Source organism: Pogonomyrmex barbatus, unplaced genomic scaffold (assembly GCF_055798465.1).
Source record: "Pogonomyrmex barbatus isolate J1 unplaced genomic scaffold, ASM5579846v1 scaffold2, whole genome shotgun sequence".
Classification (NCBI taxonomy): domain Eukaryota; kingdom Metazoa; phylum Arthropoda; class Insecta; order Hymenoptera; family Formicidae; genus Pogonomyrmex; species Pogonomyrmex barbatus.
This window is the reverse complement of record NW_028297116.1, coordinates 25,634,863-25,651,807: the sequence shown is the minus strand read 5'-3', so window position 1 is coordinate 25,651,807 and position 16,945 is coordinate 25,634,863. Positions and strand designations below refer to the sequence as shown.

The window sequence follows — 16,945 nt, the reverse complement described above, 5'->3', positions numbered from 1 at the left end:
TTTAGAAGGCCAAATGTCAACGCTTTAAAACCGCAAAAGAGCGGGAAGATATATAAAATTTAAATTGTTATTTCGGTTGTATGAAATCTAAAGCTCAGAACTTTTTTGTACACCTAATATTATTATGTTTTTTTATTATGTATTATGTATAAAATATTGTATTTACAAATAATTTCTTAATTTCAGTTATTTGCATAATTATATGCAACATAATTGAGAAAAAAAAATTTGATGTAGAATAACTATTTTTGGTTTTACATAGTTTAAAATATTTTTTTCAATTATATGTGTGTGTGTGTGTGTGTGTGTGTGTGTGTGTGTGTGTGTGTGTGTATGATTGAAAAAAATATTTTATATATATAAATTACATAATTATATTTAAATATGCATCTATATAATATGATCTATATAATAAAATTGATTCTAAATATTTAAAACCAAAAATAAAGTTTTTTAATATTAAATTTTTTTCTTATTATATGTTTGTATATAATTATGTAAATACATATAATTGAAATTAAGGAATTACTATTATTAAAAAAAATTATTTAAATTCTACCGCGAAACTGCCATATCAATTTTAATTCTCCCCCGGTTCTATCAGAATGCGCTGAGTGTACTGTTTTGATGATCCTTGCAAATAACATGGGAATTGGTCTGCCCTGGGTCAATGTAACAAATGCTTCGAAGCGTTTGATTGTCCAATCAAAACAAAGAATTTTACTAATGCACCAATCAAAAAATGCTTCAAAGCATTTGTAGTAAACCCTTGACCGTACCCTATATGTCGATGAGGTACGGTCAAGGGCTTACTACAAATGCTTTGAAACATTTGTAGTGTTACATTGACCGTAGCCTATAGGTGTATTCATTTATGCAGTCACTATCGCAAATGTCATTCGTTTACTCTATTTGCGAAAGTGACTGCAGTTCGTCGTTTGTTTACGCAGAGATATATCTCATCTGTGCTATCTCGGAAGTCCTGCTTTGGATGCTCTGCTTGCAGTACTGCGTAAAAACGAACACCAAAATGAATTTTATTAGAATAAGAAGTGAAAAGAGTCAGAAACAAATAATTGATCCAAGTAAAATAAAAATAATAAGATATAATTAAAATATCAATAAGATAAAATTAAAAAAAAAAATAAAAAATGAGAATAAAAAATAAGAATAAAATAAGAAAAAATAAGAATAAAAATATAATTCATAAAAAATTAATATCTAACTTTTAAGTAAAATTCATAGATTAAATATTTTTTATAATATCCATTATTTATATCAATTAAATTTAATATCATTAAAATATTATCTTTTATATAATAAAAAAGTTTTATTACATTTTAATTATTCGAATATAAATTTATGTATAAAATTGTCTCTACTTATGATTTAAATAATCGGCTCAATTTCTATTGGAAGGTACGATCCGTGCAGTTATTCACGCAGTTATCCGTTTGATAAATTTCGATCACGTGACAAGTGACAGCAGAGACAGTTGAGAAAGCAGTGGATGCACAAAACACTGTGTAAACGAATGCATCCTATATTTGCTGAACGCGGCCATCGAACGCTTTATTCTTCTGTATGCATCCAGAACAGAAATTGTCAAAACCGAAAAAGCGAACATAAATCGGAACGCAGCTATGGCTCTTAATTCCTTTCAATTTTGTACACTAAATTTTGATTTGGTTATAGACTTCTAATTTAAAAATCTAGTGCCAGCTCTGATCGGAGAAGAAAGAAAAGAATGTCTTGAGCTACAATTTATATTGATATAATTTATACTTTTTATTATTATATCTATATTAATATAAGTAAAGCAAAAACAGAAGAAGAATCGCAGTTTCTATTTATAAACGGTTGAATACAACACAAAACAAAATGGATATAATAAGAGAACATTTACTGGTACCAACGAAATATATGACATTAGCAGATGAAAGAATTTGCTTGACAATTCACAAAAGCTGGCTATCTCGATTTTTAACGGTTGGCCCATTTACATTTGTCAGTCATGATCGTCTATCTAAAGATGAAATAGCAGCACAGCCTAGTATTGATGAATTGGGTGATGATTGGTTGAAAGTTTACGCAAAAGTATGCTTAATAGCTTTTATATATATTTTATATATATTAATTTGATATTTGATATTTTATAAAATATAAAAATATCAACAATATCAAATAAAGTTTTATTATTAGGTATATATAAAGCAATATAAAAATGCAATTCCTTTACCAAGAGGAAGACCTACCAATACTAGTACAAAGGATCAAGCAGAGTTAATGTTTTCGCAATTGCTGCATTATGTAGCTGAAACCAATTATCGAAATCTATGGAAAGAAACATATAAGAAATATTACAGTATGTATTTAGTCTTATTGCTAATTTTCAATTTTTTTCTTTGATTCTTTCATGCAAATAAAATATATTTTGATACAAATATACTTTCTCTTGTATTAATTTCTTATAAAATTTATATAGACCCTTGGAATTTTGTTGAACAAAAAGAACAGTCTAGTATAACTGCTAATGTAAGTGATGTTACTATTATGCATGAAATATTGAATAGAATGTATGGATGTACTTTGATACAAGTGGAACATGGTATAGTCTTGTCAGTATCCAATGGTAGATTATCTGAAATACATTGCAATCTTGTACCAATTCATTATGCCATAGAAACACCATCTGCATTTATAATGCTTTATGAGCAGACTGCCAATTACTCTCTTCGCGAGTGAGTACACTTACAGAAATATTATATTTCTTACATATTTTTAATATTTCAAACAGTAAAATTTGTTATAAGAAGATTCTGTGAGATACAAAATGATAATAATTTTATAAACAAAATATCAAATTTGCCATTTAATAATTTGTATCAGCTCTTCTTTTTTCTTTGATTTCGATTTCAATAATCAAATTGTTTTAAATGTTTTAATTAATATGCTTATGCATCTAACATTTGATGTGACTTATTAAAATTTTTTTAGTCTTTTTTATCCAATTTTTATTCTTAATTTGTTATTAATTTTCATTTTTATGTTGATGGCTGATGATGACTAAGTTTGAAATGTTCTATTATTTATTATTCATATTAAACATTTTATTTATCCAATTTGCTCATTTATTTGACTTATATTTCCTATTATATTAAAAATTTGGCATATATGCATCCATTGGTAGAATGCTGATAGAAAGTTATAAGTATAATTTGTTAACAAAATTTGATAATAGAGATCAATTTTAGATAGAATAAAAATATACTTGCTATATAATTTAACATTATATTTGAGAAATTCTGACTTATTAGCCTCTACTAATTAAAAAACTATATTAGCTTTATTAGCAAAACATCAGCTTAATGCAAATAAATTTCATGTAATTTGTTAATAATTTCTGATTAAATTTGCTGTCAGATTTGTTAGTATATTATAAATAATTTGTATTACTAGATATAAAATATTTGCAAGATATTCTTATATTTTACTTATAAATATTAATTTTAGATGTGTAATGTATAGTCCTGCTGCTCTTAATACAAGTCATGGAAAACCATTATTTGTAGTTTATCAACTATTGAGATTATCCAGAGACTTACATGATTGTGGTCTTGCATTAGGAGGGATTACACTTAGTGATATACTAGTCACAGACGATTTTACTATTCAGGTATATTTTAAATAATATCTATATAACAAATTTATATTTTAATATGAGATGAAGAGAAAGTTTTATATGAGCTGATTTTGTTCTTAGGTATTACCAAAGTTAGATGATAATATTTATCTAAAACCTGATCATCAATATATAAATGTTTCTCAAGAAAGTAAAGAAAAAAATTGGGATAGCAGTGCTTATGATAAAAAAAATGGTATATCTTGCTCAAATACTGATTTTGGTTTAAATAAGAATATTGAGGAATTGTGTGAGATGTGGATGTATAATTGTATTAGCAACTTTGATTATTTAATTGCGCTTAATAATTTGGCTGGAAGGAGATATGGTGATCCTAGCTGTCATCATGTTATGCCTTGGGTGACAGACTTTACTTCTAGAAATGGTGGAAACTGGAGAGATTTGACAAAGTCAAAATTTCGATTAAACAAGGGAGATAGGCAACTGGATCTTACATTTGATTCACAGTCAACTGAAGTATATACATTCTATAAATATAGATTTTTTTGTTGCAATACATGTATATTAATCAATATATGTAACATAGCATAAGCATTAACATTTTTAATCATTAAGCTTAGTGTTTAATGAATTTTATATATTTTATCTTTATACAAAAAATTTATCCTTATAAAAAAAATTTAAATTTATCCTTATAAAAAAAAATTTGTTTTACATTGAAAAATCAGTGACAATTTGTAGGTTGGACACCATGTATCTGATGTTTTGTCAGAGATTACGTATTATGTATATCTTTCACGTCGATATAATAAATCTGTACTTTGTAAACATGTACGACCTTTGTGGGTACCTGGAGAATACCCGGCTTCAATTCAAAGATTATATGATTGGAGTCCTGATGAATGCATACCACAATTTTTTACTGATCCAAATGTTTTTAAGGTAACATGATATAAATTTATTGTTTGACAATGATAAAATATATTTTGGATTCGATACTTTTGAGATTTATTATTTATTATTTATTATTATTATTATTATTTATTATTTACAGTCCATTCACGAAGATTTACCAGATTTAGAAATTCCCGCATGGGCGACTTCTCCGGAGGATTTTATTGAAAAACATAGAGAAGCGTTGGAAAGTTTTTATATCTCGGAAAGATTACATCACTGGATAGATTTAACTTTTGGATACAAGTACGATTTATTTAATGAATTATCAATTATTTATTTAAATTTTTACATTATGTGTTTTTTATAATAGATTGTCTGGTTCGGCTGCCATAAAATCAAAAAATGTTTGTCTACAGTTAGTTGATAATCATACTGATTTAATTAATTCTGGTGTTGTACAACTTTTCACACAACCACATCCACAAAAAATTGTTCCATCTCCTTATTGGGGTAAAGTTCCACCACGTCTTCGACCAATACCTTCGTCTAATAAGAATAGTAAGTTCTAAATTGATGAGTTTTAAATTGAAAAATTTTCAACACAATTACAATTTTATTTTATTTTTTGCATCTGAAATTGTTATCTTCAATTATAGAAAGTGATCAACTTGCTAATCGAGTCAGCGACGACGAAGGTCACAGTTCTGGTATTGAAGAAGAAGAATTATCTGTGACAGTAACGAATACATCAAAATCATCGCCTCTTGTGTTGAGTCGCTTGTTGAGTCGTTCCAGAGGTTCTTTGCTTTCGGAAGATAACATTAAATTGGATAAATTCATTAATCAATCTATTATTCTTCCAAAGGATTTTAATCCTGTTGCAGCCCTCATACAAGTGGAAACTACACATACTTTTATGCATAAGGTCAATCATAGGATTTACAAACCTGCAGTGGTATCACAAGATTTGTCTACGAATTACAAGCAAATTGTGGCTGGTGGACGTATTAAGGAACAACAGATACTTGGTTGTCTAATAGTAGAGATATTTCTAGCTGGCAAATTTCGTGCAATTTGGAATGTTGAAAAAGTATCATTTGCGCAAAGATTTGCAACGTGTCTAAATATTTTGAAGACATCAGCAGATAATTTACCGAAATGTATAAGAAACATTGTATCTTTGTTGTTACAAATCGACATTATGTCAAAGAGTTATAATATAGGCAATGTAGAAATGAATGATATTTCAATGGTAATATTTTAAAATTTTACTCATAATATACTCATAATATACTAATATGTTTTTTTATAATTAAATTAGATAAAGATTTAACTATGCATTCAAAGATTTTTTAAAACTTTTTATTAATCTGTCTCTTTGGTTCATTATTTAATTTTTTTTTATTCTCCTAATTTCCTAAGATATTAATTATAGTATACATGTTATATAAAAATATAGCTTATAAAAAAAAGATTGATATTTTAAAAAGAATTAATTTGCAAATTTGTTTATTAAGATTTTCTTTTTCTTGTTTCTACTTTAGCCAGTTAAATCTTTTTTTAAATGTATTATTCTTTAATATTTTATTAATATAGAATATATTGTAGAATTTATATTATAATAATAATGGTAAGAAATTTTATATTTAGATGAATGAAACTCCTTTTCGTTATCCCACAATAACATACATGGGCCTTCCACCACCATCTGCGCATCAATTTCTTCAACCAATTTTATCTGGTAGTCTGTTCCCATTCTCTAAATATTGCCAATATTTATATAACATTGTGGAAATGTTGCAAGAATACAATGGTTTGGTACAAGAATTAAATTCTATCGTGAAGAATGAGGACGATATGGATTTTGCAATAAAAACAAAGATAAAGTATCTGTGTAAAATTAATGAATGCAAAGTAAAAGCGATTGCTAGAGAATTAGAACATTTATTACCATATACTGATGGTATGAGAGAAGCCACTTTGCAATTGATAGTGCCTCATATAATACGAATTATGGAAGAACCTTATAGTGCAGTATTAGCAGTGTGGCATCTTTTTGATCCTATCGCAAAGTAAGTGTGTTAATTAAATGTATTACTTCTCGAAAACTGTTACTAGACTTACTTCTTTTAATCATTCCTATTCCTTCCAGAACATTGGGCCCAAAAGATACAGCCGATACATTCCTTTCACCTATTATAAAATTATATGAAAATGGTTCTATCATGGATACTACCATATATACTGATATAATATCTGCAAACACACTTGCAAAATTTCGAACTACCAGATTATATCATAGAACATTCTTGCTGAAATTGATAGTCAGGTTGGGACTACGTAGATTTTTAGACAATTTTATCAACTCTCTGGTAGAAGCAGTGGGAGGATACAAAGATTATGTACAAGGCTCCGTTGAGACATACACACACAGGACTGTAAATTTAAAGTAAGAAAAAAAAATGATAATTTGTAAGTAGTATCTTAATCATATATTATTATATTATTTATACATTTTTATACAGGAGCTGTGACTTAAGTGGACCCTGCAGTGAGGGGGAAGGAATTTTATCCCCCCTAGATGAAGATTCCTTTACAGATACTGAACGTAATGTTGTCCAACCAACAACCAATGATCATATATTTAATGCAATGACAGACAATGATATTGAAGGTAATATCAATTGGTGATTAAATCGTTAATAACTATTTTTGTAAAAAATCTAATTTTTATTGAATGTATTTCAGAAGTATTTACTATGGAAACAGAGGATAATTCATGGATTTCTTTAAATAATACTGCACCATATGATCTACATATAGATCTACATATAGATCTCAATCTAAATGTTTGCGATGATTTAAATGATGATGGAAACAAAAATTCGCCGAGTGGCTCTATCAAATCACCAACAATTCCAATACCTAAATCAAATACCAGTGGGACTAAGTTAGTAACCGAATTTAACAGTATTGGTTGCAATGTCGGCAGTAAAACTTCCAGTGAAGATTTTACTTATGTTAGCGCATATTCTAATATTCATTCTGATAGTAATCATTCGGAAAATATATGCAATATAGATACTAAGGAAGACAATTCTGCTATGCTTCCCGTGGAACAATCTGGGAACAAGTGCGACGCAATCAAATCCAATGAGAATCTACATCAATTGGATCATATTTATCAAAAATCTACTCCAAGTGAATGTACAATTTCCGAAATGAGTGCAGAATCTGTTATTTGGCTATCTCATAGACTCGGCCCGGTATTAACAGCACGATACTTGTCACGCAATCTTCTAAGAATGCTTACGTTATGTTACGCCGGAAAAGAAAATTTAACATCAATCGATGACAATAATTTCGTATGTTTGGAAGATGTTACATGGAAAAAACCCATATTAGCTGGTGATCAAAATGCTGTTAAGGTTTTAGAATGCCTCACAGCTATCGCAGGTATGTGTAAAAATATACGAGTTATTTTAATTTCATAAATAACGACAGTTTGTCAATCATTTTATCAGGATTGTATGGAGAACAAATTATATTGCTGCAATATTTTGCACATATGGTTGAGCTATTAGCTTTGTGTAAAAGGAAGTTAACACAGAATTTGGAAGGAGGTTTGATTTCTTGTTTGGCTCTATTAAATCACATTACAGCATATCTTAGCGATTCTACATTGATGGACGTGCTTCATGTAATGTTTATTATATAATTATTATATATTATATATTATAATAATATAATTAAAAACTTATAATAATGCTCATATGTTCATTTCTCAATAGGAACCGATCGTTAAATCCATTTTGCATCCCACAGTACGTATACTTTCAACCGCGAGATTTACATTTTCAAATGGAATACTTGCACGTGCTGCTTTGGCTGAAAAATGTTTAGAAGCGATGTTTACTCTTAGCTTACGACTTGGCAGTGTAATGACGAAAAATCATTTAGCAGTGCCAATTCAACGTTTCTTTCTAGCCTTTGACAAAGCTTTCAATGAAAATATTGACAACAGAATTTCATCAGATAATTTAGAGCAAAAAGTAGACGTAACCTGTGAACATTTTGTACGGTAATAATACAAATAGACAAGTATTATGATTTAATTATAACAAACCAATGATATGTAGAGATGTTTATATCTTTTTTATTATTTCACCCATATATAGGACGAAAGAAGAATCTGTTAATAGTGGAATTTACATATGGAACAAACTTGATACAGATATTGCAGATTCGTATTCCCCTCCCGTTGTAAAAAACGACATACCGGATTTACAAAGAAATAGAGTAAGATTGTATAATTTACGACTTGTATTTTTTTTGTATAAATTTAAAGAAATATATATTTAACTTTTTATTTGTATGCAGGCATTTGAAGAATTACGAGCTGTATTCACCACTGAGTTTGCTCATAAAGCATACATGATTTTTTATAGATGTGTAGATACTGAAATGATGGAGCATATTCTCAAAAATCACGAACATATACAAGAACTTTGTCACGATTACGAACAAAAAATAAAAGGGATTTCAGCGAGCAATGGTATATATACCATAAAATTTGCATGCAAATTAGCCATTGCAAATAAAATATAAATATATTTATCTTTGTGTCTCATTGTTAAAGATAATATGGATAAGTGCAATACTTCCGTGGATTGCGACATAGCAGAAAATGTAGAATCGATTGATAAAGGCGTTTGCAGCTTTGGAAATATATCTGTGATAGGAAATAGATTCGAGATACAGAAAGATGATATAAAATCCCAATCAGCAATGGAGACGAATGTTGCTGCTAATCGTGAGACAACTTGTCTATTATCTGCTGGCAGACAACTACGCGGTAATTGGCTGGCATATTGGGAGCATGAGATAGGTAGACCAGAAAAAGATACAATATTTAATATAAAGCAGATAAAACTTCAGACTTTCAACGGACATACAAATAGCGTGAGATGTCTTTACGTGTTAGATAATGAAAATAGTTTTATGAGTGGTGGCAGAGACAAAACTGTAAAATTATGGAGTTTACGAAGCCAGGTAACATATGCTCTATTTGATATTTTTTAATAAAATATTCTATTGTGTGATATCTATAATGAATTATTTTTTACCAATACTGTGCAACTAGGGTGATGGAAATACAATCTCATCGTGTCAATATACATATACTGGACATAAAAAGTCTATTCTATCTCTCACATTCTTAGAATCTTTGAGGTACGCAGTAACATGCGATGGAGTGATTCACTGTTGGGATCCTTTTATGGGTTCGCTTCTGGGATGTCCAGAAAGTAATCGTCCTTTACCTGTGAATACTTTAGCCTCAAGTCCTTCTCCATCTACAACTCTTCTTGCGGGAACAACTGACATTACCCTTAGAGTTATTGATTGTAGAACATTCCAATACGTCAATGAAATGAAAGTAAGCATAAAAGATATATATCGATTACATATCTTGTAATTATAATATTATCGATAATTATATAAAGTTTGACATTACATTGTAATTGATAAGGTTTCTATGAATCCAACTGGTTTAATAAGATGTATCGCAGTATCTCCTAGTGGTAATTGGGTCGCTTTAGGTCAAGCGTCAGGTTTTTTAACAATACTCGATATTCGCACTGGTTTAATTATCGCATCTTGGAAAGGACATGAATGTGAGGTAATAGATTTAATTAATAGATTAACAGTTTATCAATGACATCAACGATAATATGATAAAATTCGTTGATTGATTATCGATTACTGATTTTGTAACTACAGATCCTGCAATTACAAGCGATAAATGAAACTACCATAGTGAGTTCTTCTTTGGACCAAACTATAGCTGTGTGGAGTGCAATAGATGGAAAACTCAAATTTCACTTGAAGTAAAAAAAATTTGATGTTATTATTTAAAATTAGGCATACAAAATGTAATTTACAATTGCTTTTTATTAATTTTCAGAGGTGCAACAGAACCTATTCATTGTATGGCAATGCACGAACAGGCATTAGTGATAGGTACAACGGCAAATAGAATTGGCGTCTATACCGCTGTAGAAATGACAGCTTCGTTAAGCTCATCCAAATTGAAATCTGATGCTTTTAAAGGCATTCTTACTGCCATGGCTATTCTTCCTCTCAATCAGTTATTGTTATTAGGCGCCGATAACGGTGTAATTACGCTATTATGTTAAAAAAAGCTATTTACAGAACATACACGATTAAACTATTATTAAATATTTAAAGAGAAAAAATAGAAAAATATATCTAATTTAACACATGAAAAATTTACAATAAATTTTATTTTTACAAGATTCGAAGGAAAGACTCATATATGGATAATGTCTGTCCTTGTTGCTATTACTTTTAGAGCAAGTTTAGCAGATATTTTGTGCACTCCAACGTCCGCTAAAATTTCTGATGTATTTTTATCGTTATTACTGAGTGCTTCTTGAAGCAATATTGCTGAGCCCGTTAAAATATTTAAAAGTATACACGCTTCCTTAATTCTAGAACATTAAATTAAGTAAATTATTGAATCACTTTTAACAAGATAAATAATTTTAATATTTTTAGAGACTTACAAAGGAAAGTATGATTCTGGTTTATTAATATATAAGCCAAATAATGGAAATAGGTTTCTCAGAATATCATACTGTAATTGTTCGGCACCGCCATTATTGAAATGATTTACTAGCACAACTTCTTCGAACAGAAACTGAAAAATATTTAAGAAGAAGAATTAGAAATTATAGGGAAATTTACTTTTCCTTATTTTCATTTCGCATACTTGATCAAATTGAGCTGCTAAATTTTTCCAAGCTTGATTAAACAACGGCAGGGCAAGAACATTATGCAATATGTGGAGACGCATAGCTAACTCTTGGAACATAGGACAACCACTTGATGTTACCGATAATGAAGCGACTTCTTTAGAAGATTGCATTGCAAACCATCTTGGAATAAAAAATATTTTGTAAATAAACAGAAAATAATTGTAAACAGTAAATAATGCAAATCTTTACTTGTCTGTCCTATAAGGTCTACTTTTTGCCTTTACATCTAAAGCTACCGAATCACTGATCTCATTTATCAATTCCTTCTCTAATCGTTGTAAGAGAACTACAGCTTCATCGAAGACAGTTCCCTCTACTTCTCCAACACTTTCACTAGTGTCGTTACCTTTGTCAGTGGCACTCTCTACAGTTTCGAATTGCTTCTTGAAGAATTGTAGTTGCAAGAAATGCTACACAAATGCGAAATATGAATGTCACATTTTTTTGTGTATAATTGTAGCTGAAAATACATACAACAGTTACACCCCATTCTTCCAAGACAGTCGCGACATAATGTAGCGTATTGAGAATATGTGGCATAAGCGATGTTAACGGATCTTCGTAATTCTCGTGTAATAATTGCAACAATCGTACACGCCAATCATCAATCAATTCCAATTGCAATTCAAGAAACTGTAATCTTCAACAATATTAACATAAGCTATCTTTCTTGCTTACAATGCTTATATGATTACCTATGTCCAGGTTGAGGCAAGTGTTTATATCTATCAGAAATCGTAGTGAGAAGTGTGAGGAAGGCATCTGCACATTCAGTAACTTTCATATCATCCATGTCAGGTCCTGTCAGTCTTTCCCATGCTGTACTTGAGCTTAATATTGCATCCATTTTTTCAGTTGCATCTAAACAGTATAAATACATACATTTAGAGTATTACATAAAATGTGTTACATAAAATATGAAATTGCTTCTTTTTCTCACATTTTTTCTCCATGTTTATCCATTTAACAAAAATATGGGCTTGTGTGAGAACAAAAACAGTAGCTGGTTGTGTTTGAGGATACAACAAAGTCTCTCGTAGCTCTCTTTCAAATCCTAAAGTTTCATCAATCAAATGTGCAAATAAAGTGTCATCATATTGTACTATGGCCAATTCGGAATGAAGTTTCTCAACGGCTAACTGAACTAAAGCGCGCATAAATTCGGCCTATTAACATATCGCAATAAGATTAGAAATAATACTAATAGCTAATATATTAGAATTCTATTGTTACATCCAACCTTTGTATCCAAATGTCCAAAACCTATAGAATCAGCTATAGGTTGAATATTTTTTTGTATCCACTTAACATGGTCTTTAATCCATGTTAATATTTGTGTAAAAAACCATTCTGGCTTATCTTGACGATTCGTCAATTTAGCTCCTGTAAAATGATAAATAAACCTCTGTCGAAGAGGACGTACTAAAAGAATAATTGGTAAACTGATTGGCGCAAAATCTGTTAATAACACAGATGTTACTACAGGTTTTATCATTTCTTCTCTAAGTATATTAAGGATAATATTTCATTGATTTACTTTGTAATGAATTCTTCAGAATAAATTATATAATTATATATTATATATTATTATAAGGATACGGTAATTGCAGGTGAAAAAGATATTCAATTAATATCTTAAATCTTGTCATTGTTTCTGGCAAAGATATGTTTAATGAAGTGGCGTTACTTCCACAGAAAGGCCATTTTAATATCTTCAATAAATCATTATATTCCCTGTAAGTATTACATCTAGAAAATATAGGATATATATAAATGTTTTGAATATACTCAAGAGAGAAAACATACTTTGATAATTTCTCCTTAATTATATTATGCCAAAAATGTAAAGTCTCATGAACATAATTGATCAGATAATGACAAACAGATGTTTGCAATTGGCAGCTGATGTTTGTTAGATTTGTATACAGAGTTATTGTAGACTCATCGTCGCCAGATGATAAGAATGCTTCTATTTTGTCACTGAATAAGAAGTGTTATGCTAGTAGACGAATAATAAAATATTCTATATGTTATATATTTTAACAAATTATTACCTAATATTTTCTATGTATCTTATAAAGTACAAATAGGATAATGATTTATCTAGCTGGCCTATTTTATCAATAACTTCTTGCAGCTCTAAATTTGTATCATTCTCATTAAATGTCTCTTTAATCTTCTTTTTCAGATCTATGCAGGTTTTCTGCAGTTGTTCAACTTCACAACTAACATGTTCTACATTCTCAATCACTGCTTTCACTTTTGAGGGAGTAGTAGTTGATGCCATCGATAACTAAAGATTAAAAAAAAAACCAATTAATATGGAAGGTGTCACATTACTTTAAGTTAATTAAGTACTGACTGATTTTTCAATTTCATCTTTTTCCGTCTTGAGCCATTCTTGAAAATCATAGATTCCTTCAAGATTTTTTAAATTCGACCCCAACTGTTCGTTAAACTTTTGAATAATTTTTTGTTTTACATCCATTACGATATATATTTCTCGACACACATAAAAAAATTAAAGCGGTTTTCAAGAGATGTTAAAAATGAAATCTACTACACAGATAAATTCTATTTCGCGCATAATGCGCACTGACTGCACCAACAACTAGGGATGAGCAATCTTGAATCGATCTTTCAAAGAATCGATTCTTTTGTATTCATTCTCGATTTTTTAAATCGATCTTACAGCTTCGATTAATCCAGTGAATCGATTCTGGGATCAAAAATCAATATATAAAAATGTAAATATAAAAATGTAAAATTCTACACGCATTGGTTGACTTTTCGTATATGTGTATAACATCTGTATATACAAATTTATTTGAACAGGTTTTAACTTTAATATATTTATTGATTGTAGGCAAATCAATGACAATAGAATATTATATCATATGCATAACGCACACAGATGTCTATACTAAACTAGATTGCTAACTAGGACTTGCGTCATATGCGATTTCCGGTTGTATGCAAAAAAATGGTGGCAGTCCTGTGTATGTGACGTGTTACTTGTTTGAATCTTACAGCGTCAGTGTGTGTATGGCCATTAAATTTCTGTAAAAATGCCAGTATCTTATTGCATCAAAGTGTCGTAATAAAAAAAAAGATGGTGTTTGGCTATTTAAATAAGTTTTACATTTATAATAAATATATAAATGTTTCATGAAACATAAATACATAAGTGGTTAATGCAATTTTATAGATTATGATGAAAACGAAATTTTTAATATTTTGAATTTCCATTTAAAAGAGAAGACTATTTGAAAAAAATGGCTTTAAAATATTGAAATTTTTTCTTTTAATAAAAAACAGCCATACGCAGATTCTAAAAAGAGGAATATATAATGAAGTTGTTACTAAAATTGTTAAAAGTTACTGAAGTTATTAAAAACTTAAAGTAACAACTTGTTACTAAAATAATAAAAAGTTTGTATTAAATAAATGTATTTCTATTAGAATATTTAACAATAAGAATGTTTTTATACTCGAATAAATTGAATAAGGAAATTATTTCAATTAGTCAAAGTCATCGATTGACCAAACGAATGAGGTCCAATCGGACACATTGCCGATTAGTCGATTAAATAAAAAAATTTTTGACAGATGACTCATTAAAAAATTCCTAGACATCGGATGATGTAAGTGATGTGTTTGATTGAAAATGTGCGCATCTGGGACGCTCCCAACCAAACTCATTTTATTTTATAACAATTAACTTTTTAAATTTTTGTAATAATTGTTTTTATATTTTGTTTCTTATTTTCCTTTTTATTATGTTGAACTACATTTTTTTATGTTCTGCAAACTCTTTCATGTTCTGCACTTTTCATGACGATTGTTCATAATTTTTTATGTTTTTTTTATATTATAAATATATATATATATATATATATATAAAATATATAATAATATATAATATATAATAATATATAATAATATATAAATATAGATTGAAAGATATCTATTAGATTCGGAAAAAATTAACGGAGACCGACTGGATTTGAACTCGGGATCCCTCGTCTACCAATCCGACACTTAGTCTGCACGACCACGACGGCTCCTCTCTGTTAGTGTTTATATTCCGAATCTCTTTCATGACCGCTTACGGTCGTCTAATTCTTACAGTTCGGCCATTCTGGTATTACATTCGTCCCGAATGTACCGAGTCTTCCTCTATCGGATTTTTATCCGAAACTTGGAGCTTCTGCTCCCGACTTTCGATCACTTTCTTGAACGACCGACACGACTCCTTTGGAGTACTACTCCACGACTTTTTTCCCGTTCATTTCTCTTGAACGACCGACAACGACTTTGGAGTACTACCCCCGACTTTTTCCGTTCACTCCTGAACGATCGACTTGTCAGGTAACATAGGCTGAATCTTCTCTGAGGTAACATAGGCTGAATCCCACTTCTGAGATTGAAAGATATCTATTAGATTCGGAAAAAATTAACGGAGACCGACTGGATTTGAACTCGGGATCCCTCGTCTACCAATCCGACACTTAGTCTGCACGACCACGACGGCTCCTCTCTGTTAGTGTTTATATTCCGAATCTCTTTCATGACCGCTTACGGTCGTCTAATTCTTACAATATATATAATGTTAGCGTAATATATAATTTTAATATAAATTAAGTTTGTATGTTTTTTAAATATTATTTATCATAGTTAAATGGGCTTTCTGATTATTCAATAATTAAAATAAATATTATTTTTGTAATTTATACAATTTGTTTGAGAGAAACAATAATTATTACAAAATTTTGTTGAATATTACACGCAATAACTATTTTGAATATGTGGCGACAGCGGCCATTTTTTCGCATACCGGAAACTCTATCGGACACAAGCCACGCTATTTTGATAATGCATGTTAGCAATCTAGGCTATGGCTCCATTTAGCGCTACAAAAGCTTCGAAGCGTTTGATTAACCAATCAAAACAAAGAATTCTATAAATTGACCGATCAAAAAATGCTTCGAAGCATTTGTAACATCAAGTGGACTGCATCCTCATTTTAGTATAGAGACACTACAATAAGAAACTGGCTACGATTCTGATCCGTTAATTAGAGACTAGCCACGACTCTGATCCGCCTTGTTTTGGCGGAAATCCTACGAGAAAGAAAGAAATATATCATCTCACTCTAACCAATAGCGATATTTTTACTTTGCATATGCATTGATTTAAATGTATTATGCATGTATATTAAACACGTGGAAAGCGTGATGATATATTATTAAATAATAGAGATACTAAAATTGCAAAATATAGTCATAAATTAATTAATTGTGATAAATCAATATAAAAAAATGGGTGGATGTTCATTTTTTTATTTAAATTTTGTTTTATATTGTAATAAAATTTGTTTATAATAATAATAAATATGTATAATAATCCTTTCTAAAAAAAGGTATGACGATACTTATGTCTCTCGAAATTTTCTCGAAGTTTATTGTTGACGCTTTTCCGCGATGGATTCTCTCGCTGCGCTAACTTTATGAATAGCTGTCATTGACAACGATCGTTCATAGTTTTTTATGTTTTTTTTTATTTC

At 29.5% G+C, this 16,945-nt stretch overlaps 2 protein-coding genes across 7 annotated transcripts; one reads left to right on the top strand and one right to left on the bottom strand.

The window, feature by feature from the left end:
* The first annotated feature begins 1,329 nt into the window (after window positions 1-1,329).
* Window positions 1,330-11,555, top strand: Wdr81 (WD repeat domain 81). 3 transcript variants are annotated; one of them, XM_011637184.3, is made up of 23 exons: window positions 1,330-2,097; window positions 2,203-2,365; window positions 2,486-2,741; window positions 3,514-3,676; window positions 3,764-4,159; window positions 4,385-4,585; window positions 4,698-4,843; window positions 4,911-5,098; window positions 5,197-5,792; window positions 6,191-6,612; window positions 6,693-6,989; window positions 7,066-7,214; window positions 7,292-7,996; window positions 8,065-8,240; window positions 8,332-8,621; window positions 8,719-8,839; window positions 8,921-9,095; window positions 9,180-9,592; window positions 9,684-9,977; window positions 10,071-10,220; window positions 10,322-10,428; window positions 10,506-11,032; window positions 11,120-11,555. In XM_011637184.3, exons 1-22 carry the CDS (start codon window positions 1,882-1,884, stop codon window positions 10,735-10,737), a joined length of 5,856 nt encoding a protein of 1,951 aa, XP_011635486.2. In that variant the 5' UTR covers window positions 1,330-1,881; the 3' UTR covers window positions 10,738-11,032; window positions 11,120-11,555. The 3 variants fall into 3 exon arrangements, with proteins under 3 accessions (XP_011635486.2, XP_011635485.2, XP_011635488.2); XM_011637183.3 differs by having other exon boundaries at window positions 1,333-2,097; window positions 7,289-7,996; XM_011637186.2 differs by having other exon boundaries at window positions 1,960-2,097; window positions 2,191-2,365; window positions 7,289-7,996.
* Window positions 10,424-14,208, bottom strand: Rint1 (RAD50 interactor 1). 4 transcript variants are annotated; one of them, XM_011637180.3, is made up of 13 exons: window positions 13,742-14,208; window positions 13,434-13,672; window positions 13,186-13,359; window positions 12,979-13,128; window positions 12,620-12,881; window positions 12,320-12,545; window positions 12,075-12,240; window positions 11,854-12,019; window positions 11,569-11,789; window positions 11,334-11,499; window positions 11,128-11,261; window positions 10,908-11,052; window positions 10,424-10,725 (listed from the first exon to the last, which is right to left on the bottom strand). In XM_011637180.3, exons 1-13 carry the CDS (start codon window positions 13,865-13,867, stop codon window positions 10,699-10,701), a joined length of 2,202 nt encoding a protein of 733 aa, XP_011635482.2. In that variant the 5' UTR covers window positions 13,868-14,208; the 3' UTR covers window positions 10,424-10,698. The 4 variants fall into 4 exon arrangements, with proteins under 4 accessions (XP_011635482.2, XP_011635480.2, XP_011635483.2 ...); XM_011637178.3 differs by having other exon boundaries at window positions 10,424-11,052; window positions 13,742-14,205; XM_011637181.3 differs by having other exon boundaries at window positions 10,424-11,052; window positions 12,979-13,113; window positions 13,742-14,202.
* Between the last annotated feature and the right edge of the window lie 2,737 nt (window positions 14,209-16,945).